Source organism: Drosophila arizonae, chromosome X, assembly GCF_054131065.1.
Source record: "Drosophila arizonae isolate 15081-1271.41 chromosome X, UAZ_ARI_1.0, whole genome shotgun sequence".
In the NCBI taxonomy this organism is placed as follows: domain Eukaryota; kingdom Metazoa; phylum Arthropoda; class Insecta; order Diptera; family Drosophilidae; genus Drosophila; species Drosophila arizonae.
Window position 1 is genome coordinate 20,589,630 of NC_142927.1, and position 26,543 is coordinate 20,616,172.

General features: G+C 35.4%; 1 protein-coding gene and 1 long non-coding RNA gene across 8 annotated transcripts in view; one reads left to right on the top strand and one right to left on the bottom strand.

Moving 5' to 3' along the window:
• The first annotated feature begins 1,277 nt into the window (after positions 1 to 1,277).
• Positions 1,278 to 26,543, top strand: part of spri (Src homology 2 domain-containing protein sprint) — a 143,734-nt gene continuing 118,468 nt past the window's right edge. For 2 of the 6 annotated variants that reach the window (XM_089475222.1, XM_089475224.1), the window contains exons 1-3: positions 1,278 to 1,857; positions 13,334 to 13,787; positions 20,848 to 21,716. In XM_089475222.1, the coding sequence (XP_089331348.1) occupies positions 13,758 to 13,787; positions 20,848 to 21,716 (899 nt within the window). In that variant the 5' untranslated portion in view covers positions 1,278 to 1,857; positions 13,334 to 13,757. Of the gene's footprint in view, positions 1,858 to 2,751; positions 2,816 to 12,181; positions 12,360 to 13,333; positions 13,788 to 20,847; positions 21,717 to 26,543 lie in introns of those variants that run through there. The other 4 variants (XM_089475219.1, XM_089475218.1, XM_089475221.1 and 1 more) reach the window with 4 other exon arrangements.
• LOC149268002 (uncharacterized) lies at positions 14,586 to 16,628 on the bottom strand. 2 transcript variants are annotated; one of them, XR_016271211.1, is made up of 3 exons: positions 15,910 to 16,628; positions 15,294 to 15,823; positions 14,586 to 15,169 (listed from the first exon to the last, which is right to left on the bottom strand). It is a non-coding gene; the product is annotated as an uncharacterized LOC149268002 (long non-coding RNA). The 2 variants fall into 2 exon arrangements; XR_016271212.1 differs by lacking the exon at positions 14,586 to 15,169 and adding an exon at positions 15,188 to 15,224.

Here is a 26,543-nt window from a genome sequence, read left to right on the forward strand (position 1 = left end):
TATACAATTAATTAAATTTTTAATTTGTATTATATATCTTAATATTTAATACTTTTTTATGTTAGCAAAGAAAATAAAAAAATATAAAATAATTATTTTGAATTTCTATAATTGCTTTACAATTCTATTAATTTTTATACTTAATTATCTTTCTTAATGTTTTTGATTTTTTAATAATAACTTAACTCAAAACAAAAGAAATCAAACATATTTTCTAGTAGTTTATTTATATGTTAATTTTATTGTGTTTAATTAATTGTATACCACAAAGAGGAAAAAACTCAAAGAATCTCTCTTAATCGATTTAATCGAGTCTTCCAATTCTTTTTTTTTTTTTCTATATATATATATATATATATATATATATATATATATATATATATATATATATATATTATGATGATCCATTAAGCATTGTATTGTGCAGCCTTCCCGCTGACCCATAAAATATAATCGTGCGTAGTCCACACAGCAGCAGCAACAGCAACAACAACAACAGCAAAGCGAACACAACAAAATCTGGCTTACGACGTGAATTGTTTATTACGCCTAACGAACTTTCTATGCTGGGGCACTTGGCACTTGCATAATCGGGCCCCCAATCCCTGCTACCATCGATGACGCTGCATTTAGCGGGCCGCGAGGTAATCAATGTGGAATCTGCTCTGATTGCATCGGGGAAAGCACGACAACAACAAGAAAAACAAAACAACATCAAAAGTCTTCTGCTGATTGTCTCATGCAAGCTGTCCTCAAGGTGACATTAAAAAAGAAAGTGTTTCATTAATTTTATTTACTCAACATTAACATTAACTTAAGTCTAAGTTTTTATTAATCTTTAAAACATTTAATGTCAAAAAAAAAAAACACTTTCCCTACCATTTTGTTCTTAGCTTTTTTGAACTAAGCGCCACAATTAAATGTGTGACTGGCAAAAAAATATCGATAGGTTATGATCGTGCTTCGTTTACGATGTTCTTGCTGGCAAGTTTAACGCACTTCTTCCTGGCAAATTAGATTAAAGACCACGGCCATTTTATTAAACTTTAAGCGGCATTTTATGAATCTTTTTTAATAACATAACTATAAATATGAACTTCTTTACTTGCATATCTGACATATTATATATTAAAAATTAATATATTCATGCTTGCTATATGTGTTAGCAGTCTGGTGGAAACGTCAACGCGTCTCGTGGCGAATGCAATGGCAAGATGTTTGACTATCGATAGCAGCAAGCACGATGTGGTGATATCGATAATGGCATCGATTGCTGCCACAAGATTAGTCTGTTTGGCGCAATTGTAACGCGAAGATCGTGTGTCTCTCTTTCAGTGTGCCAGAGAAACGGTCGCGAGTTCAAGTTCTCCGGCTAAAAGGCAGCTTAATACATTTGATTGCGATTGTTAATCACGCTCATACGATTAAGTACGAAATTATTTTGGCTAATCTAGTACTACACCAGTAATTGTTGGCATTGTTATTGTTGTGGCCGGTGCCGGGGCAACAGAATCGTTACAGCACGGCTGTTCCTTCTAAATTTATTTATTTATTTTTTGTTGTTGTTTTATATTTTGTTTAGTTTGAGATGTGTCGCAATTAAATAATCTACATACAAACATAATTATTATTTAATTGTAAAAAAAAATAAAAATAAAATACAAAATAAACAGCAAGAGCCACAGCGTCGGCTGCCAGCAGAGTGAAGTGCGCGAACATAAAGTAAAGCGCGATACGCGAATTAATGTAAAGTGTGTGTGGAGTGTGTGCGTGCAATTCGGAATTGGAGCAATAGCCGCAACGGCAACGGCAGCGGCCAACGCCACCAATTTTCCAACTCGTCGCGATATTTGCGCTGTAAGTGTTCCTATTGTTGTTGCTCTTATTGTCCCTATTACTGTTCATTTTACTGTCCTTGCTGCGGTTCCTTTTTGCTTCAACCGTTTTGTCTTCTTTGGGCTGTCTTTCTGTGAGTGTTTCGTCCACGTTGCGTACAAGTTCAAGTTCAGCTGTTGCTTGCGGCTACTTAACCGGCGAAAATTAGCAACTTCGTCGTTGCCTGCAGTCGGCATTGACTTTTTCGCCCACCACTTGAACTTACAAGCAGCAGGCGTGCTCTCACTCTTTTTACATGCACACGCATTTCTCTTCGGCGGACGCTCTCTTTGGTTGGTCGGTCGGTCGGTCGACCGGCCGGCTCTCCTGCATTTCGTTGCGTGCATTGCACCTTTGCCTGTGTGCTTCCTTGAGGCTTGTCTTCTTGTCTTGCTTTTTCGCTTTCGATGCGTTTTGACAGCGAATTGCTAATCGCCGCGGTATTTCGCACTCACACGCACACACACACAAATACTCCAACACATACGCGTATGCCCCTGCGCCACCCACTCACGGTTGCGCTCACTAAACCAATACACAGAAAGATCTCGTCTTCGTTCTTTTACCTCTCGCCGCCTGTGAGAGGCTCTGCGGTTCATCACTGTTTGCTCTCGCCGCGCTCGCCCTGGCGCTCGCATTCTTTGCGTTTTTGTCATTTGCTTCGCCGCAGCAGCAGCAGCAACAAATTTCTTAGATAAATAACGTTTGATAAGTATTCGTGTATGTTCTTTACTTTTATAATTTTTTGTTTTTTGCCAATTCGACTATTGGCTGCGTTTGGCTTGTCGCCCGCGTGGCTTGCTTTTACCTTTTACCTTTTTATTTATTCATTTACTTTTTTTTTTTTTTTTTTTTGCATTGTTCCCTGTGCGTTAGATAAGCCCCGCGGGCTAAGTCAACGATTTTTGCTTATCGCTCTTCCTTTCGTCATGACAAAAAGGTAACCAAATGCTACTCTTGTTACTATTTTTGTTGTTGCTGTATAGAGCGCATTACCTCATAGTTCCAGATATTCCAAAGCGTTTACCTACATATGAGATATCTGCTTGAGGTATACATATGTATGTATATCTATATCTATATGTATATATATGTATTATTATTTTTTTGTTTCTAATGACCATTCACACGCAATTTACCATCGTCTAGTTCTTTTTAGACGGGCCACAGTCTTATCAGCGCAGATCCTTATTCAATGCACTCAACGTTGGTCAATCAGGTACAATTCCCACTGTGTGTGTGTGTGCGTGTGTGTGCATTGTTTGCTTAGAGATTTGTGGCTTAAATGAAAATTGAACTGGTCTAGCAAAACACTGGACAACATGTTTGCTAATGTTGTACAAGCAATATATAACATATATGTATATGTATGTATATATATTGTAAAAGTATAAATTAGTCAGTTCGAACAACTTTTTTAATGTTTCAGATAATCAAAAGATTTATTATTGCGGATTACAACATAAATAAATATGTATAAAGAAGAGCGATAGAACAGATAGCATGGAGAGTGTAAACAATGAAAGAATTCTTAGAAATATACTGTTTCAGAAATTATTGCAAATATCAGTAAATAAAATATCACACTTACATACATATATAAAAGAGGAATTTTATTATTTAATTTTAATTAACAAGAAAAAGGTTTTCAGATGTTGAAAATGAAATACCCTGAAAAAACGTACAAAAGAGAATATATTAAATATTAAAAAAATAAATTTGATTTTGTTTATTTTTATTTTTATTATAGTGCAGTCCATTGTGAATAGTAAAAAAAAAAATTAATAAAAGTATAGGTTAGTTACATTCCTACTTAGATATCAATACATAGGTATCTATCGTGTGGTAATTTTATAAAGAAAATATGGTTCTTGGGGAGGAAAGAGATCTAATTTAATACGAAGTAAACTTAATATCAATGTTAGTTTAAAAGTCTTGGCATAGAAACAAGGCGACAATCGAACACTCATAGCGATAACGTATTCAGTATGTAATATCAATAGCTATTACCTGTTGCCAGAGCATATCAATTTCCCCACCTGAACTGATATACATAACAATAGCTTGTTTACACCTCGAGAGTGTATTCATATTTACGATCAGCCTATAAACAATCAAGTTAACAGTGAAACGTCTACAATGAAGTGTCTCAAGTTTGGCAAACTTCTCGATTTTCAATGGATCGCATAACTTTGCCTTCACTTGTTTAAACAACATACATATATATACATATATATTTTTATACCTATAACGATCGAATAGTGGACCTTACCCAGTGATCTACACTTGCGACACCCACACACACATATATTTTGTTAAATGAATCACATAAAGTGGCAAATTTGTTGGCCAAATAAGCGAGTCTTTAACTATATATGTGCCATATGATCAAATTGCGATCAGTTGGCGATCGCAGCTCGTGTGGGCAAGAAAAAAAAAAAAATGAAAAAAGTGAAACAAAATTGGGTAAAATATATTGACAGACTCGTGTTTGGCGTTTTGGTGGCCAATTGTTTCAATAGAAAGCCGCGATCGATCGCGCTCGAGGTCAGGCCTGAAGATGATCACAGAAAAAAAGCAAAAAATAAATGAAGAAGAGCGAAAAGAAAAAAAAAAAAAACAAAATGAGAATAAATAAAATCGAATGCGAGTCGATCTCGTTCGCTTGATCAGCGTCGATCAGCGTCAGCGTCTAAATATAGATTTCGACCATATTTGATGATAAATATTGGCAATGAGTGGCTCCGACTGACAGCAACCGGACCTACCTCAACCTGCACAGAGCCCATAAGTATCTGTGGCTGCGACAGCGGCTGTTGCTGTGCCAGTTGCACGTGCGTCAAACCACGCGCAACAGACGCGACAACATGTCAGGCAGCAGCCCCCACGCGGCATGCAACATTTTTGCAGCAACTGCGCTGCTGCCTATGGTGCCTCTGCTGCTGCTGCTGCTGCCTCTGCTGCTGCTGCCTTAATAAGTTTTAATCTATTTGTCAATATTTCCTTGTTTAGTTCTCAAACATTGCACATGTCTATCTGCATCTGTATTTGTATTTGTATCTGTAGCTGTAGCTCTAGCTGTGTCTGTATCTGTATTGTGTGTGCGCTGCGTATCTTTTGGGCCTCGTCGCCTCGGCACACAATGCCCGCGTATTCATAAACAAGGCAACTCCATCTCCATTTCCATCTCCATCTTCTACTCCCATTCCGCATTTTCGACTCCTTGGCAGGCCTCAGGCCCTCATCTAGTTCGAGCGTGGCTGCTGCTGCTGCTGCTGTTGCCGGTGCCACTTTGCCACTTCCACCGGGCTGCCATGCGTCGCTGCAAACAATTCTCGTATACCCTATCAATCGGTAGTAATAAACTTACATACCTAATATGTACGATTTTTTAAGCATATGTATCTATATTAAGCTAAAATTTTTCAATTATATATAGTTCATACCACTTGAATATATATACATATACATATATAGAAAACATACATTATATTATATTATATTTATAATACATTCAAATCCTCATCCATATCGTACGATCTATTAGCATAACAATCTTTGTCTTCTTGGCAATTCTAAGATTACTTGATATTCTCTGAATTAATCTTATCAACGTCGTCCTCCAGTTATATCACTCAGAAACAATCAATCAAAAAATTAGGTTAATTTGTTTTGCAAATATTTTGATTAGATAAGCGGGATAGCATGATAAAGCCACTAAAATATTGCTGCCTTATATCTAATATAATAATATTTAATATGTATTAATAATAGCAAATCACATTTACATTTTGCTTATAGAATGAAACGCTTTTCAAGTACAATAATATCTTATAATACCTCTATAGACCTTAAAATATTTTGAAAACTACTAAAATCATATATGTCTCTATATGACGACGAATTACTAACATTGTCGAAACTTCGAATATTACATACATATAACCTCTATAAAATGTTCTAATGTTTTCGAAAGTATTCATATTATATACTTATGTGTGTTTTCTATAAGAATACCGAAGCTCTCAATTCTATTATTGTTAATATTTAGAGTTAACTTTAGTCAGCCAATAGCCATAGTTACCTTAATCTTGGCAATATTAGAGCATTCCGAATTCGGTCTACATCTATCTCTCTCTATTCAACTGTTTTTTTGTTTCTTTTCATTTTTTTCATCGTGCGTTTTGTTTGTCTTCGCTGATATGTACGAATGTGTTGCGCCTGCTTCGTCTGCTCGCTCCATTGGCTTCGTCCGTGCAAACTGTCGTCATTGTATTGTCATATTTCTCTGTTGCATGTGGCCATCAGAAAATACATAAGTTTTTCCTAACCCCTACACCCGCTATCCCTAGACGCTCGTCCGTCCCTCTGTTTGTTTGTTTGTTTGTCGCTGCGCAGAGGTTGCGGCTGGTTCCTTGACTGTGTTGTCTGGCCGCTGAAAGTAAAAGTTGCATCTTCTGTGTGGCCTAATAGAGTTGCCACAAGTTGCAAGTGCCATACATTTTGCAACATCATTTTCTAAGCATGAATCTGATGCCAACAACTTTTTCAATTTCAGTTCTACTCCTTTGCTCTCTTTCGATTTGCAACTAGCTGTAAAGTTTCTTCTTCTTTTTATCATAGAATTGAATTTGTTTTTATAGGTCTGTCATTGGCTTGTCCTCTAAATTGATAGCAGATCTCTCGATTAATTTACATAAGAAAATTCAATTTTCGGAATTTTTGAATTGTTGAAAAATTTATGAATTTTTTTTCGAGATTCGTTGGGCTTCATAAATCTAAGTATTAAATAACAATTATTTAGCATATATGCAGATATTGTACAGATCGATTTCGTTATGGAAAAATACCAGTTCTTTGGGCCGGGCAACGTGTCGCAAAGTGTGTCAAATGTGTCTCAAACATGTCGCCAACCAATTGGAACACTGACCTTGCGCACACTGATTTGCATTGTGTAGCTGGTGCACAGTTATAAAAATACTATCTGAAAGATATCACGCTAACCAAGCAACCATATCGGTCCCCAATTGATAATGGTCAGCTGGCACTGATATGAACTAAATGCATGTAGAACAGCAAAATCGAGTGCAAAGGACACTTGATATGGAGTAGAAGATAGTAGTAGTAGATAGTAGTAGCAGATAATAGTAGTAGATAGTAGTAGTAGATACTAGTAGTAGATAGTAGTAGTGGATAGTAGTAGTAGATAGTAGTAGTAGATAGTAGTAGTAGATAGTAGTAGTAGATAATAGTAGCAGATACAGTATTATATTATATATACAGTTCTGTTCGTGAAAATAGTAGTAGTCATACAGTTCTGATTATGGAAATAGTAGTACTATCATATGTACAATTCTACTCTTGAAAAAATTGTAGTGTCAGATCCACAGTTTTGTGTTAAAAAAAAAAAAAAAAAATACACTAGTAGTATAGCTCTGTTTATAAAAATAGTAGTAGTTTCATACATAAAGATCTCTTCATATAGAATGAAGTAGAATAAAACATATAATTCTGTTCGTAAAAATAGTAGTAGTTTTATACATAAAGATCTGTTTATATAAAAGTAGTAGTATACATATAATTCAGTTCATCAAAATAGTAGTAGTTCTGTTCATAAATATAGCCGCAATTCTAAAGTTCTGTTCATAAGAATAGTAGTAGCATCATACATAAAGTTCAGTTTATAATTAAAAAAAGTAGTAAAAAAGTAGTAGTAGTAGTAGTAGCCATCATGCCGACAGTCCTGTTCAAAGAAATTGCAGTAGTATAAGTGGTCATATGCAAATATATAGATTTATATATGTTGTTGTTGTTGGTTGCACGTTATATGCATTTCAATTATGGCGAATCGACGCTTATCAGAAAAACATTTCAATTGATTTATTGAGGCATCAATTGAGTGAATGCAAAGAATGCGATCGCCTTGGCGACACTCGAGATGCGAGCGCGCCAATTCACCTTCAGCCTCAATTTACAGCCGCTGAGCAGCGACGGCGACGTCGGCGTTAACAGCGCAGCCAGTGCGTGCCGCACCGCTTATCAACAGGCAGCAGGCAGCAGGCAGCAAGCAGCATTGAGCGTGTTGCGCGTTTATCACATCGACAAAACAAAAGCGAGAAATTGCGGCAGTCTTAGATAAGCGGCACAGCGCACAGTCTCATGCAGCAGCGCAATTGCATCTGTATCTGTGTGTGTGTGTGTCGTTCAGTATCTGTATCTTGCGAGCCGTGCCTTAGCCGAAGCTGAAGCTGACCTGAAGCTGTCAGCTGTGCACAGCTGTCGGTCATATCTGCCCCCATCTACATATATCGGTATACATACATACATATGTACATACATAAACAATCTATCTAAAATATCTGCATCTGTGGGTTATGAACGTGTTCGCCGTCTTCAATTTATGGCTCAATAACGTTTAATTAACTTCAATTTGACGCCGCTTTAACCTCTTTGCGTCTTGTTACCTTAACATAAATAAAATTGAAATTAATAAACAGTCGCTCAGATTTTTTATGATCAACTCTGAACTGCAATCGGGCAACTGGAACTTGGAAACGAAACTTAATGCCACAGCTCGACTCTTTTGTCATACATACAGCTCTTGCGCTTGTTATTGTTGTTGTTGTTGCTCTCACTGTTATTGTTGTTGTTGCTTTGTCATATGTCGCTTTTTGCTAATGAGCCGGTCCACCAAATGGTAAACATAAACAAGATACATCAACAAGTTGGTAAAACTCGCTGCCCTCGATGCGAAGCCCAAATGCTCTTTGTCTAATAAATATTTGGATTGTTCAATGCTGTGAAAATACCAGACTTCCACATGGGGCGTCTTTTTTTTTTTTGTTTCTTTACCAAGGTTTTCTATATGAGAAACAAAGCTTTGCAATTGGGAACAGTTGAAGTTCATTTTCTGTTTCAGTTTGGTTCCACAATGTCTACATTCATTGCGGAGGCATATAACGCTGACCTTGACTTTCTCTTGGCACTGCTTTGTTTCCATCATTCTTATTGGCTTATGCTTTAGTTTCATATTAATTATTATAGAAATCTTCCTGTTGCCTTCCATTGTTTCTATTGGGACAAAGTTTCTTTCGCTTCCATTTTGTTTTATGTTTGCATTTCAGTTTTATTTTATTTCGTCAAATTTAACTATCACAATTCAGGTTTATGTTCCACTCTTCCATTTCGTGTCCAGTCTATTCTAATTTGTGCTTGCTTATATACCTCAGCCTGACTGTGTTCTCATTCCAAACTATTCCACCTGCGTTTTTGCACGCTTTTAAGTGCTCTTTCCGCTGTTGTTTCTCATTCCAAATTATCCCCCACATTTTTATTGCACATTTTGGTCTCATCTTTCTGTTGTTCTTGTTTCAAACTGTTTCATATGCAACTGTTCCAATTTCTTCTTATGTCACTACTAACTAATTACCCTCACTTGCTTTCATTCCCAACTGTTCCGTTGCTTTTATTGCACACTCATACGCACCAACTCCCCTCTATTCTCATTCCAAACGTTCCACATGTGCATTATACGCATCCCGCCCTCTTTTCTTCTCATTCCAAAATGTTCGCTACGCCAAAAGAGCAGATCGCTCCACCTAGTTCATTTCCAGGATTTACTTTCCCTTGTATCATATGTGCAATGTGCTCCATATTCATTCACTCATTCTTATTCTAAATGTTCCACATTCCAAAATGTTCCTTTATTGCCACTCCAAAGCGTTTCCCACGCTTATAGAGCACACCCTACATGTAGTTAATTTCTATGATTCACTTTCCATTGTTTCCCATGTGCAATGTTTCCATATTCATTCACTTATTCTAAATGTTCCACATTCCAAAATGTTCCTTTATTCCCATTCCAAAGTGCTCCCCACGCTTATAGAGCAGACCCGCCATATAGTTAATTTCCATGATTCACTTTCCATTGTTTCACATGTGCGATGTGTTCCGCATTCCATAATCGCCATGCTTACGCATAGTTCTCGGGCAATGACCAAATTTAGTAATAACATGATAAGTGTATGTAGATTATACAATTTGAATTTCGACCAAGATTTTGAACTTATTTGCTTCAGTTTCCATCGAGATTTGGATCTGTTGTTGCACACGAAAACACGAACCGCAATGCGCCTCATGACAAATTCAAAGCACTCGGCAATGTGCATAGTGTGTAAATCATATAATAAACAATTTATACACACAATGGAGCTTAAATAAATAAAACTGCCGAGACAAAATCTCATTTCGTATGCATTTAAGCTTCAGTAATGAGCTGCGATTGCTCTGCGACTGCGCAGCAGCTGCGCAGCGACTGCGAGGCGAAGTGGCAAAGCGAAGCGGCAGCTGCGACGATTTCACGCGTCTTTTTTTGTTCGTTCACGCGTTTTTCGTTTTATTGTTGACGTCTTTTCATTTTTTTTTTTTTTTTTTTATATTTATTTTTTATTTTGTGACATTTTTGTTTTTAATTGGTTGAATTAAAATGCCCTGGAAAAAGAGCTATAAACTGGGTATATTTTTATTTACAGAAGATTTTAGTTGATAAAATTTTTTATTTATTTATTTATTTTATTTATTTGTACTATTTTTATTTCTTTATTTTTTTTATAGTTCTTTTTTAGAGTGTACAATGAATATTTTTAGATTTTAGATCTTATTTTACTTTAATGTAATTCTATGAACAGACTCTCAGCTCCATTTTTTCTACTCAAAAATAAAAGTTACAATTGTTAGCACAAACTGTTCTTAATAGGTTTTTCGATCACTTTTAAGGGTATTCGCTGGCTGTCTTGAAGAGTAACTCAAATGTTTGATTGTTGATGAATTTCTGAATTTTTTTATATGTTATGTTAATTGTGCTAACAATTGTTGTAACTTTTATTTTTGAGTAGAAAAAATGGAGCTGAGAGTCTGTTCATGGATTTACATTAAAGTATGTAGAAAACTGTAGCTTGTAGCCATAGCAAAAAAAAAAAAAAAAAAAAAACATTTTACAGGGTATCTGGACGTTCAACATGTGTCCATTTCTTATAAGCCACTCGCATATATATTTTGTCTGATGGCTGATTTTAAAGTGTGCGTAGTTCGAATGCAGTTCAAGTTGATTTTGTCTGTTGTCTGTTATCAAAACGTGTAAATCGTGCGCACTTTAATTTGCAATTCAACTTCCGTCAACTGCTGAGGAATTTTGAACAGGCTAAGGCGGTTACAAAAAAAAAAAAAAAAAAAAAAAAAAAAAAAAATTAAATAAAATAAATAAATAATAAAAAAGCAAAAAAAATGTATCAAATTGGTATTAAGCAAGAAAATGAGTAAAATGGTTATGTAAATGCAAATGGAAATGGAAACGAAAATGAAATTGTAATTAATGAGCATAAAATGCGGAAAATTGTGGAAAATACGTGAAACAAGTTTTACACACTTTGTTTTTGTTTTTTCTCATGCGTCGCGCAATGCGAATGGGACAGACAGACGGACAGTCGGACCGTGGGACAGCCAGACGGAGTCAGACACATCCAGACATAGAGAGCGGCAGACCAGATGAACAAACGGACAGACATCGTCAAACATCTCGGCAATGTTTGGACAGTGCGATTGCTCCGTTAACCGTTAGCCGTGTGCCTTTTTTTCATTTGTTAATTAAAAGTACGAGTATCTGCAAGATACATTCACTTTTTATGCGGTTTATTGCGGCCGGTATATATGTGTGTGTGTGTGTGTGTGTGTGTGAGGCCAATTGGCCAGCACTTCACAAATTCATAATGAGCATATGGTCTTCATAAATCATAACTAACATTTTTTTTTAGAGCCAATCAGCTAACTAATACGCTCTGTGTGATATCCGTTTGCTGTCTGATTGGATGGCATTGCAGTCCAATTCCAATTCCAATTTTATTAAGAGAGAAAATCAATTTGAAAAATTTTTTAGACGCGCAAATGATTCGTAAATTTTATGGAAAGAGGAATTATATACAATTATATAATTGGACAACTATGATTATTAAATAATTTATTTAAAGGGAATCTACAATAGCTTATAAGTCGAAGCTGTAAACACAATAATAATAAATAATATAATATATATAAATTATATGAGCTAAGTGGGGAAGAAATAATTTTCTTTTCAATTTAACACGCCTCTTAGAGGCTCATATACTTATAACGTAAGATAAATCAATGAAGGACTTAGTTACATAGTCTTTATAGTCCTTAGTCTTATTTGACGCTCCTTTATCTACAGTAATATATATTTCAAGTCTTTTTATGTCGATAAAGTAACCTTTTCTTTTTCTTTAAAATGGAGCAACCATTTCAAATTTCTCATTGATTTTATTTTATATTGAGCCTTGAGTAAAAACAATTATACAAAACATTTCAAAAACAGACTTGGATCTACGATATGCAATTAATTGGAGTTACATCAATAATACAAAAGAGAGAATTCAGTCGAAACTGTTTATAAGCCTTGTGAACTCATAAAGGTATGTTTCTGATCTAAACATACATAGAGAGGTTGGAATATCAATGAGAACTGTTGATATAGCAACATAGAAAGTCTAAAATTCATGAAACCGTCTTAAATAGAGATAAAAGAATCTTTAGGTCTTCTAATTAGTGTGATCTAAAACTATATTGCTCACATGAAAAATTATCTCAAATTTAAGATTTACTCTACGTCACCTGCAGCTTCACTTATTGTACAATAAAATTGTCTTGATGTGATAATAGACCATTACAAATAGACTTGCTTTTTCTCAAGATATGGATTGCCTAGTATTTACCACCCTTTCTCTGCATAGTATTCGCTAAAGTATCTGCTTTTATTATAGTATTATGTTAATATGAAGGCATAGGAAAAGCATATAGTTTCGCCCATTTTCCTTCAAATATTTAAAAATAAAAATAAATATATGTACATATATATGCATGATATATATATTATCTCATGATATTTTTGTTCTCTATTCCTACTTAAAAAAAAAAAAAAAAAAAAAAAAAAAAAAAAAAATCTTTACACTATAATTGAAATAAGCAGCTACAAGCAAATAAAATAATAAATTAATAAATACTTATGAAGGTTTAAAAAAAATTAAAAGATATGTATTTAAATAAATATTTACATGTTTATATATATTTAAATAAAAAATATTTCTTTTTATTATTATTTATACATTGCTATAATTATTTAAATTTTATTAAATTACATTTCAATAATATATAGACAAATAATAAATGCTTGTATATCGACATATTTCGATAGCTATTTGATCTTCAACTGCGCACACTTGGCAATTGAGTGGGCTGTTATTCGCAATGTTAATGCGCTTTAACAGAGCTGTTAACGCGTTCGCTATGTTCACAGTCTTTTATACGCTCACACTCCTGCAATAAATAAGCTCGAGTATTTATAAATCCCAGCACTAACTCGTTGTCAATCTTTTTATTTCATCCACAGCTGCCCGGCACGTACCAATCACATTGCCTATGTATGTGTGACTCTGTCTCTGTGTGTGTGGGGCTTGGAGCTGCCCACCTGCCGCATAGGCAAATCGAGCACGTTAATTAAATGTCAACAGTTTGGAAATTGAGAAGCGCGCGGGTCGCGAAAGGACGCGGAGCTGAGAGCGAAATTGAAACTGAAATCGAAGCGGAGGCAGAGACCAAAGCCGAAGAAGCAGCGGAGGCAGCAAAGGCAGCAGCAGCAGCTGAAGCGGAGGCACAGCAACAGCAGTCAAAGACGACAGCAACGAATTGAAATTGTGCAAAATGTTTGCATGACTGTCAAATAAATCATAAGAAGCGCAACAACACAAACGAAACAACAACAACCAACCCAACAACAACAACTTGCCGCAACAACATCGAATAGCAAGAACAACATGGTTAATGCTGTGATGGATGCCATTGCGGTAAGTGTCCAATGTCCAGCTGTCCAATGTCCAGCTGTCCATCTATCCATTCGTCCCCAGTTGTCCCATATCCAGTGTCGCCGTAATAAGTCCCCAAGCTCGTTTAATTTAATTTTATAATAAATACACGAACGCAAAATATACATATTATTTCAAATGCCCTTACAATTGGGCTTTATTAGCTAGTCAAGTAATATGTAACGCTTGTGAGGTGTATTGAATTAAATATATCTAGACCTGATCAGTATCAATAGCTTAGCTGAATTTGTCTAAGCTTTGAAGCTTTGATCTTTTACTACATTTATCAGATATGCATATAATATTTATATATATATCTCATCGGAAGGGTTATTGTTCAATCTACATTTCGAATTTTTTAATTGAATTTCAATAAAAAACAAAAAGACCGAATATTAATGTTACTCACTGTATATAGTACATAGATCTCCCAGTTCTATGCACCACTAACCTATCTCTTATATCTAACAATGAAATTATTGGTTGGTGATTTCTGATCCATGAACATACCTTAACTGCATCAAACTACTGAACAATATAATAATATTGTACTATATGCATATAATAGTCTATTCGTCTAACTAAAGTCTAACTTTTTTATACATTCTGTAAATAAAATATCCTAATCAGGTTGCCATGAATATTAAAATTGAGTTTTATATCATATTGACAATATAGATATATAGATATATGTATATATATATATATAGACTAGCTGGCCCGGCAAACGTTGCATTGCCCTCTATATTATTTCTAGGTAAAAAATTGTTGAAAGCTATGTTGTTCAGGTTGGGATACACTCTGATTAATTTATTAATCGGATTTTCATTCAAGCGCCTTGTAAAGGACATTCTTCGTTTTTTGGTCAGGTGCAAGAACAAATAATGCGGATGGTTTGCCAACACGTGAGCTTGCCACGTTCAATTGACCATGAGAGAAACACACATTTTCTAGATTGAGGCCACAAATAGTCAAAGATTGGCCCTGTGACTTGTTGATCGTCATGGCGAAGGCAAGACGAAGCGAGAATTCAAATAAATTCAAAGGGCATATCTTTTGAGATCATCGGAATCCTAGGAATAAGAACTTCCTCATCTTTAAATTTTCCTTTGAGTATCGACGCGTGAATCACATTGCTCATCAGTTTTCTTATCACCAAACGCGTTCCATTGCACAGTTTTGGTTGGTTTAAATTTCTAAGCAGGCAAATCTTGGAGAATTGCTCTTTTCATAGCTGTGTTCATTTCTTGACGCCGGTCAAGTTGTTCTTCCATATTGCCCATGAAGTATATTTGCAAGAATTTTTGCTGTGCATCTTCAATAGGTTGCAATGATCCAATGCGATGGCAAATTTGGCCTTGAATCTTTAAATTCAAAGCCATAGTTATAGTTATATTTACAAACACTATTTACAGAAATCTAACAAACTACATTATTCAAAATTTTTTTTTGGCAGTCATAGAAAATAAAATTTTTAACGTAAATTACCTTAAATATCCGTCTCCAATATTTTCCGCCCCAAATTATGTCATTTGGAAACAGGCATTGTATTTTTGAGTGTTCGCTAGAAAATGTCGTGATTCTAGTGTTTCGCCATAAAGCAGGGAACGCAATGGCTATGGTGACCGCTAATGGCAATGTCACTTTACCACTAAGGCAGCACAAACCGGGCGTTTCACCAGCAAACTTCAATGCGCCACAATGCTAGCAAACAACGTCCATTGGACCAATGCAAACTAAACGATTCAAGCTGTAATCAATGGTGCAATCATATCGAAACGCTGCTCGATTCAAATCAATCCTTGAACCATTTCTTATTGCCATTTCACGGGCTGCCTCTCTTTGAGAAGCACGAATTAAGGCCCTTCTTCCCTGGGTACTAACGCGGAGCCTTTCTCGGGCGATTTCTCGCTCTTCGTCAGATAATTGACTCGCGCTATTCCGTTGCCTAATTGCATTATGGGTCCGCCGGGAAAGATTAGATCTTCTAGGACGCGGCATTTTTATTAATAGTAATACTGCCCTCGCACAAAACCATATAAAACAATCGAGAAATATAAATATAAATAATTTACACAAATTTATGTTTGAGACAAACAAATACCTGAACTTTCGAGATATTTAGCTTTTGTAAAAGTCCAAAAATAGAATTTTTAATAATTAACTTTTTTTTTTAATTTCGAATTTTGAATTTTGAATTTTTTATTTATTTTTGATTGTTAGGTTTTAATCTTTTGATTTTTTTTTTAATTTTTGCAGATTTTTGATTTGAAATATTTATAAAGTTTAAAAGTCCGAAAATATAAAAAGCCAAAAATACACTTTTTAATAATTACCTTTTTTTTTTTAATTTCGAATTTTTAATTTTTTATTTATTTTTTGAACAGTCAGGTTTTAATCTTTTGATTTTTTGCAGATTTTTGATTTGAAATATTTTTCCTTTTGATTTGAACAATTTTTTTTTTTTTTTTTTTTTTTTTTTTTTTTTTTTTTTTTTTTTTTTTTTGAATAGTCAGGTCTGCTCGAGGTCAGGAGACCGTAGACTGACTGACTACATTTGTTTATTTACTTCTACACTATTGTCAAAACTGTCACTGTTACCAAGCCTACTGGGTATAAAAAAAATTTGAACATTTGGGGAAAAAACCGCGTTTTTCAAGTATTCGGCAAATTTTTTCAGTATTTTTAAGACCCTATACTAAACTCGTTGCGGAGACAAATCCAACAAATCAAAAACCATGAAAATTGGTTCAGCCCAAATCAAGTTATAAGCAGTCTTCACTTTTACACAACTTTCTTTTATATATATAGATATATGTATATGTAGTATATTTACATATTTTTCTAACTAGCTATATCTTTTATACTTCAACTATCTCAATTATCTTGATATATTATCCGATCTATGCACAACTCTAAACTCTGCTTCATGAAGTTACTAAATTACATAGAGAAATATATATGTACCTATATATGATATATTCATTATATAAAATTACAAATGCTTCTATCTACATCTTCTATAGCGTCTCAGTCCGACCTCTCCGAAAAATTCATAATTATTCGCATTGCGTTGCAGCTTATCAAATTATTATATACACATATATATTTTCTATATATAAACACTCTTAATACCCACAGGAATGCCAATGGAACAGAAGCTATTGTACTTCTTATCTATATAGAGTATTTAAGCTTCAGTTTTCAACTTGCTTTTCACTTTTTCTTTATTTTTTTTATTTTACTTTTAATTTTATGATTCCTAAATTGAAATTGCAGTCGCAGCCAATTGAAGTTTTGTTTGTACTTCAAACAAGAAACTCGGTGATTGTCGTTTATATATATGTATTTTCTCTCTCTCTCTCTCTCCCTGTCTGTCTGTCTCTCTAGTTTTTCACTCTTCTGTGTGTGTGTGTGTGTTTTTTTTTTTTCATTTTTTTTGCGCTGCTTTGCCCACATTTTCAATTTGAATTTGTTTGCTGTGGCAATTGCTCAATTGGTTAGCCTGTCTACATGTTGTGTCTGTGTGTGTGTGTGTGTGTGTGTGTGTGTGCGTGTATGCTTAAGTGCTTGAGTGTGTGTTGTGCACATTACACGCTAAGCCATGTGTTTAAGGCCTTTTTTCTCCTTTCAATTTACATATTGAGGTATAAAACGACACTGCACGCTGCACATTAAGCGTGCAATGAGGCGTATGCGTGCTGGGCTGCAGCTTGCAACACGTGTGCCACATAAATGGGGGCTATTAAAGCCTGAGCAAATTAGAGACACGCATAGCTCTAGGAGTGCACAAAGAATGACAAAGAGAAAGCGAAAGGGAAAGGGATAGGTAAAGAGAAATAAGGTAAAGGAAATTATGGGAAATTAGAGTGGAACTTTCACTTAAAATATCTATATGTATTTCTATATATTCTCTATATATATAAATGTAAATATATGCCAGTAAGTAAATGCCTTTGTAATTGTCGTAGAATAATTGCCAGTTCTGAGACTGAATCTGATTCCAATCAAAAACCTATGGGGCATGGTTAGAGAAGAGCTCTCAACAGCTCTTGCACAACACAGCCTAAGCACAGTTTAAGAAGGCATATGATTGAATTCTTTACCCTCAAAGTTTTCGAGAATATAATAAATATAATAAATAAAAAATGTACAATTAAAAATAGTCCTATAATATTCTGTTCAATATATGCTTTACTTCCAAATTTTTACATTTAGTTTATTCTATGTCCTATAATACTATCATATATAATATACCTGAAATTTGCTTAATGTTCAATTGCTGTTAATATCCTTCTATTTCAATAGCCTCTACTATTTTTATGAAAAAATAAATTTAGTTAAAACTTAATATCTAAAGGGAGACTTATTTTTAAAAAATATTTTACTAGTCACTAATATTTGTACGAAAAACTACTATTTTAATAGACAACGGAATTTTTAACATTTTTTTCACTAAACCTAATGTGAACTTTTTTTTACGCTTCTTAAGTTGTCTACACCCAAAAAAAAGAATCTAAATTAAATAATAATAATCTTTTCTTAATATTAATTTTAATATATTTAAAAAAAAAATAGTTTCATGAAATATATAAATATTTATTAAATAATAATTATTATAATTATATAAACATTATATAAAATTTTGTTGCTTTATTAAGATGATTTTTTATTTTTATTTATTTTTTATTATTATTTTTTTTTTTTATGTACAAAACTGAAGAAGAAGCGTAATACATATATTTAGGAATGTATTTCTTTCAGGAATTCATTCTTGTAGTTTTAATATTTTTCGTTATCAACTTGCTGTTCAACATAATTAGAATACCATTATCATTGTAGTCGCAATTACTTTTGATATCGAATTCGTGCTGTTGTTATCTCAACATTTTATAGCGCATTCCAATTGTCGGCTAAATCCGATTCGTTTCGGCATTTTCCACTTGAATTTCGAGCGCATAAAATTTGCATAGTGCTGGCTGGCAATTGCTGCTAGGTTTTTGGCCAATGCAGAAAGGCCACAGCCTGTACGAATATTTATAAATACCAACAAAATAGCAACAACAAAGTGAAACAAAATATAAAAGCAGCGAAGAGGAGAGGGGCCAACCAAGAATAATAAAAACCAAAATAAACGCCTCGAAAGAGACGAAGAAACTGAAACCGAAAGACAGAAAACAGAAGTGGAGCTCAAATTAGCACAGAGCGTGGGAGCCGGTTTGCGTTGCGGCCAACGTTGACGCTGACGTCGACGGCGACGGCGACGCAACTATATGAATATTTGTTTTTTGTTTGTTTTTTTTTTTTTTTTTTTTTTTGGCATAAAGCGTGTTGTACGTTGCATGGTGTCTGGGCGCCTGGGTGCTTGTCGCATATAGAGATGACCAAAGTAAACCCGTTATTATAGGCGGCGTAATTATTGCGAGGCGTTGCGCTATCAGCCAGCCTCGTCAAGGCCTGCCCCACTCGATGGCAGCCCGGCCGGAAGTCAAGACCAGTTCGCATCATGTCCAGCGGCAGCAGCCGCCGGCTGCGGTTGCTGTTGCAGTTGCAGTTGCAGTTACTGTGGCTGTGGCTGCCTTTTGGCGCTTTGTTTGTGTAACGGAAATTCCTCACAGAGGCCGACTTCAACAGCCTAGACCAACGGCCACGATTTGGCAAGTCAAGAAAGCAACAACAGGAACAACAACTATAGCGCACATAAAATATGAGAAAAAAACGAGAAGAAACCCATAAGCTGAAAGCAAATCAACGGCAGCCAAAGTCGTTTCTCATGGCCGAGTCGAGGCGTCAGCACTTGATTGTCTGTGTCAAGTCGATGGCTGCTTGAGACATCCGTTCATTAACCCACAAACCTGACAGATTTGCATAGAACTTGATTACCAATCGATTCTGATAGCTGTTGCAACTCTTTTCTTCTTCTTCTCGTTCGCTGATTGCCTGGGAGCCGATTGTAATTGCTCGAAATATATTTGTCAATGTTTTGCGATCAACTTTTTCTGCTAAAGCGGAATTATGGATATATACATATATTTATATATATATATATAAATAAAAGTAAATCTACAAATCTTATCTTGTAAAAATTTGAACTTCGTTAAAGCATGAGTGAGAGACTGAGATAGAGCGTGGATTAAAGTGGAGATTGGAATCAGAGTGGTGATAAGGCATAATTGTTGACCCATACAAATTTACCTACCTTATGAGAATCGCAAAGAAAGCAATGTGTTAAGAGACCAAGAGAAAGATAGAGAGCGAGAGTGGGTCAAAGATTAAAAGAGTTGATTAAAAGCTGAGATAAAGCTTCATTATTGACCAATATCAGTTTACTTACATACAGATAGAGAGAGAGAAAGAGACAGTGAGAGAGAAGTAGAATGGGAGAGAAATACATAGTGAGAGAGAGATGGATAGAGAGAGAGAGACGGGGAGAATGTGATTGATAGATAGATAGAAAGATAGAAAAAGGGAGAGACAGAGAGAGAGGGAGTTAGATAGTTTGATAGAGGGAATGAAACAAAGAGAGTAAGAGTGAACGAATGTGAGCTGGAGAGGAAGAGGAAGAAAGAGTGAGAGGGAGAGAGTAAGTGAGAGAGTGTATGTGTAAGAATGAGAAACAGAGAGAGAGTGTGTGTATGAGAGTGTGAGAGAAAGAGAGAGGGAGAAAGAGAGAGAGAGAGAGAGAGTGAGAGAAAGAGAAAGAGAAAGAGAGAGAGATAATGGACTAGAAACTAAAAAAGAATGAGGCGAGGTACAGCTGTATTTTGTGACCAGTACAAGTTTTTAACATAATTGAGAAGCGCAAAGAAGGGCAATACATCAAAGGACCAACAGATAGGAAGAAAAAGTTAATCAAGGACTGCAAAGGAAAATACATATTTATATATATGTATATGTGTATGGCAGTATATAAAAATCAGCTCTTCAATTGTTATATGAATTGTTGCTTCTCTTCTTTCTTAAATTCTTTTATTGATAATTCTTATTCGATTTCGATATTCGAATTTCGTGTAACCTTTTTCTTTTGATTTGCTCTTTGCAGCTGCTCAGCTCGCTGGCCAGCGATCTGGATGTGATGCTGAATGATTTGCGCTCAGCGCCTAATCATGGTACAACAACAACGACAGCAACAGCAATGACAACAGCGAGCACACAGCAGCAACAGCAGCAACAACACCAGCAGCAGCAACAGCAACAGTATCATCAGCAACATTCAAGGCAACTGCAGCAGCAGCATTGGCAAAGCATTAACAACAATAACAATAATAATAACAACTTTAGTTATAACAACAACAAATATAATAGCAATGGCAACGGCAACATACAACTGCCACGCCCACAATACTTAAGTGATATCAAACTGAGGCCTGTCAAAACGGCCGCATTAGCAACGCCAGCAACTGCAACAGCAACAGCAACAGCACAGCAGCAGCTACAACAACAACAACAACAGCAACAACAACAACAATCGAATGGCTTTCAGCGCCGTCGCTTGACCACAAAGCCAACGCCGACGCCGCCGCAGCGTCGCTCAACGCGTCGCATGCGCAACGAGCAGCAACAGCAGCAGCAGCAGCAGCAGCAGCAACAGCTGCGCGAGGAGCTCGAAACTGATGCTGATGATACGGATGCCAGTGAATTGGCCAATATGACGTCACCGCTGAGTGCGAGTGCGGCTGCCACGCGCATTATTGGCCTATCGCCGGACGTGAAGAAGTTGCAAAAGTTGCCGCTCTGGTGCCGCAACAACAACAGCAGCAACCATAACAACAACAACAATAACAACAACAGCAGCAGCAGTAATAACAATAACAATAGTTGCAGCAATATTTTATCAGCGCAGCGTCGTTTAACAACAACAACAACAACAACAATAACAACGAAACGCCAAATTCAACAACATCAACTGAGGTAAGTGTTGCACGCATAACAGCTTTGCCCTAGCCACAACTCCATAAGGAAGTGCACTCGACCCTACATTTGCTTAGTCATGCAGAATTGAAATTTGGGGCAAGAAAATACTGGGAACTGCTAGTCGAGCTGACCTGTGGCTGGGACTGGGGGATGAGCATGGCCTTGAGCATGGCCGGTGCATAGAACCAGGAAGGTGATGCGCCGTGGGTGTGCTAGCCATGACTCAGACTGATGTGTGTGTGTGTGTACACACATATACACGCACACAGATTCACAATCACATTCACAGTCGCAGTTCAGTCTGCGGAATGGTTCATGCATCGTTGAGCGCTTCATGCGAATGGCAAATGCTTGAATGCCTACAAGGTGCCTACCTAGGCAGTCAGTCAGTCAGTCAGTCAGACTGAAATTGCAGGGCAGCAGCGTGGACTCAATGAAATGGGCATGCGCGACTAATAGATGCCCTGCTTAGTCAAGTAAATCGAGCAGAAGTTTGTTATATTCATTACATTAATTTCATATAATTTTTAAGGCCTGCTCTTGCAGGCATTATGCATATAATATGTATCGATTTCATATAAACAAAGCTATCGATTATTTATAACAGAAGAGTATGTAATAGTAGCTACATACATTTCAAGATATTCTATGAGGAAGATGTATATAGACTTACTTTCCTACTTACACATACATATGTTAATCAGAAGGCTCTTATTCTTAAGATCTGCTCTCTCAAGCATCCAGCGATATTTATCGCTTGCAGAATAACAAATTTATCGTTAATCTATAATGGAAGAACCAATAACTGAAGTTAATGTTTGACTACAATATATATATATATATATATATATATATATATATATATATATATATACTGTCGAGTCCCCATAACTCGAAATTGCAAGGGGATGAGTTTTTCTTCGATTTTCACAGAAATTCAAATTATCGAGAATTATCGATAACGAACTTTTTCAACAGGATAGAACTTTCACTCGATTTATCACGATTTTTGATTTAGTGGCATACAAATTATAAAGACTCAACTGTATTTACTTGCATACATTACACACATTCGCATGTAACCAGCATACCCTTCAATTGCATATTACTTACAGGGTATACACAAATAAAACAATCGAAACTCCGGAGACAATGGAGAATTCCTTATCTAATTGCAAGCACTACAAGTGTGTGTAGTTAAATGTTCCGTCCGTTTATCTCTTGTATCCAACCGAGGATAATTTCAGTTTAAATAATACCTTGAACTTACGTTTCGAGTTCAGTTTGCTGACGACTATGACAAATAAGCTGCAGTGTGGGAAGGCAAGCGATTATTTATTTAGTCTAAATAAATAAATAGCTGATCAAAGAATCAGTCGATTGTGTATGGAAATGTACATATATAAGCGTATTATGGATTACAGGGGTATCTAGTACCAAACAAGGAATTAACTAGTTGATATAGAAAATGTGAGCAACAGAGGAGTATTTGAAAAGGTTTGTATAATAAGTAAAAGTTAGTTTATATATACATATACATTTATATGTGTACACTATAAAACATGGAAATTATTATATTTAGTTTTATGTATAAAAATACAGTATAGTAATATATATCTATGCCTATATATAATCTTGAATTTGTTTACTCATACAAATATAAATGGAATATATAAGCTGATATATATATTCTTATATATATGTATATAGTAATTCTCTATATTCAACATATATCAAAATATGCATATATGCATTATCCTATTTTTATACAATTTAACCCATTGCAAATTTGAGCTGACCTTATAAATGGTTTTGTTTAAGTGCATGTACCTAGAGTATATATATATTCTTGTTCAGGTCGTTAGGCTGAGTTGATTTTGCAATGTCGGCCTGTCCACCCGTCCATGTGTCCGTCGGATTTTGAATACTTTGTTCCTCTTCCATCAAATTGTTAACTATATCTCATAGTAAAGACTTCTGCTGGAATAAATAGATTAAAGTAGATGCGATTATAATGTAATGCAAATTTGATTAAGAAAGTTTAATCAGAAGAAGAGTTATTTAATTCATATATTTCCCTCATTAAAGACCATAGAAGTACAAGCTTATGTGTGTATATGTGTGTATGTATATATATTGTCAGTCTCTTATGTATAAAGGAAAACGTAGAATGACTGTAATATCAGCTCTGCGCAGAGCTCAGGGCAACTCTTAGTCGGCCACTCCTAATTAAAACACGCAGACTTGTTTGATTTCCGTTGACTTTTCTCATTCAATTAAAATCAACATTACATATTATTATATTATAATACACCTTTCCATTTGTACCTGCTTCATTTCAATTTCAATTTCCATTCACTTCACATTCAACCGACGCTCAATTAGTTACAATAGTTGTCTCAATTGTAGTTTCGACCTCTGTTTGGAAATGTCAAAGGCGAATTGCATTTGACAGCTAGTTTGGCCAGGGATTTGCTGGGCTCGAGGCAAACACTGCAAAATCTCTGCTCACTTAAGCTCGGCGCGTCAAAAACTAAACACAGAAAAACCAAAAACCAAAACCGAAAACCGAAAAACAAAACAAAAATAATATTTTCGTGTAATCCGTATAAGACGCAATATGTTTAGCATATAAATTATGAGGCCAGTCAGCGGCAGATGCTGAAGTGGCTGGGAGAGAACTACAAAACAAATCCCAGTAGCGCCCCTGCCTGCACCCGGACACCACACACACACAAGACCCTCATTGCGTTGTAGTGGCTGTTGTTGTTTTTGCCATTTCGTAATCGTCGTAGGCGTCACATGAATTTGGCTCAAGACATTTTGGCCAAAAGCAGAAAAAAAAGAAACAACGAAACAACCAACAGCCAGCAAATGGAAGGCGGACTCTGGCAAATATGTTAAAATGAAGTGTTATATATTTTATGTGGCTGGCCGCAACAACAACAACAACAACAACATCAACAACAGCAGCAGCAACAACAACAAGCAATAACAATTTACAACAATATCCCTTGACAAGAACAAATACAACGGGCCATAAACTTAAGTAAATATGAATATGGACATGGCTAGGATGACGATGGCTTCTTCAGTTTCAGCTTGTTGACAGCCGCACAGCCAAGGCAAACCAAGCCAAGCAGAACGCAACCCACCCGGGGCAGGGGGCGTGGCTGGTGTGAGGAAGGATGTCTGGATTGGATTGCAAAGGGTTGTGACTTTTGTGTCTTTAGCTATTTATTAAATTTGTTTGCCAACACAAACACTCGCCAGTTATATGCGGGCTGACAAAATGTCTATATATTAAATACATATACATACATATATGCATCTATCTATACGTATATGTATATGTGTTTAAATGGGCGGGCAGGAACAGCAAACAGGACCAGCAAAACATGAGCTGCGTAACTAATTTGCTTAAAGTGCACGATGGCTCATCAGCGACACTGATGGCACAGTGGTGCGACAGCTATGGAAACTGAGAGCAAAATTTTAAGTATATGTACTTTGAGACTAGACACGATGCCTCATCAGCGACATATATAAATGGCACAGTGGTGTGGCAACTATGGGAAAATGTTCAGTACAGTGCCACTAGAAACTTGAACTCGAATTTGGTAGAGAGAAAATTTTTTAAAGTGATATAATACAAGTAATAGAAAATTAGGTATTTGAAATCTTATTTTTCGTCATCATGAATTTTATTTTATTTATTTATTTTTTAATCTCTAAAATTCATTTACCAGATTAGCATTTACATAGAAAATTTTCCTAATTTTGTATGCCGACTGGCGAAAATTTGATGCAGCTCGCAAAATGGAATATTTGTTCCTCATTTCATGTATGTTGGATAATTTTCTTCATTACAAAATTTTCAAAATTTTCTTGTTATTTTTGGTTTTAGATTCAATATTATTTTTTATTTTACCATTTGAAAACTTTCGTAGCCGTAGAAAATAACATTGGCTGCTTTAGCTACTGGAATAAAATAAAAAAAAATTATCTCTTTACAATCTAAGGCTAACGTAAAAATTTCATCGCTTTCGACTTGCTTTGAAAAATTAATACAAATTATATTAAGTCATAATGTGCTTATCTGAAGCTATTCTTCATCATAAGTGACTATTTTTCATATACAAAAATTTATTTCTTTTAAATTGGAGTGTATATATATATTTTTTTTATATACAAAAATGTATTTAATTTAAATTGGAGATATCATTCAGTGAAGAGATATAGCTGCTTATATGTATTTCATAGTGAAGGTAGTAAAGGAAAAATTTTTGCTTATATAAGAATATTTATTTTGTTAAAATGGGAGTGTTCTTTGATAAAATATATTTATTTTTTTTTACTGTTTAGTTAACCTAGTTTGAAAAAAAATGTTTTCGTTTATATACGAACATTTATTTCATTCAAATTGAGGTGTCCTTTGATGGGATATAAGATTATTTTACTTTTTAGTTAACTTAGCTAATGAAGAATATGCAAGCTATCTAGATTAAATATAGGAAAATATAACGCACATAATCTTTCAGTTTCTTATAGATAGCTAACCACTGTGCACACACACACACGCTTATTTATATACTTCGCAGCCGCAGCAAACTTTTTGCTTCAAAGTGTTTTGTGGTTCACATGCAATGAGCCCCAAACGCAAATGAAAAGGAGTGAGCGTTATGGTTGAGGGCGGCTGGAAAGTGGGTGGCAAGTGGGTGGTTGTGGGGCAGTGGGTGGCTGCTGCTGCTTGCCAAGCTAAGTGCTGATGCCTAAGACAAGTTGGTGCGTATGAGCAACAAATGGATGACATCTTTCAAGCTC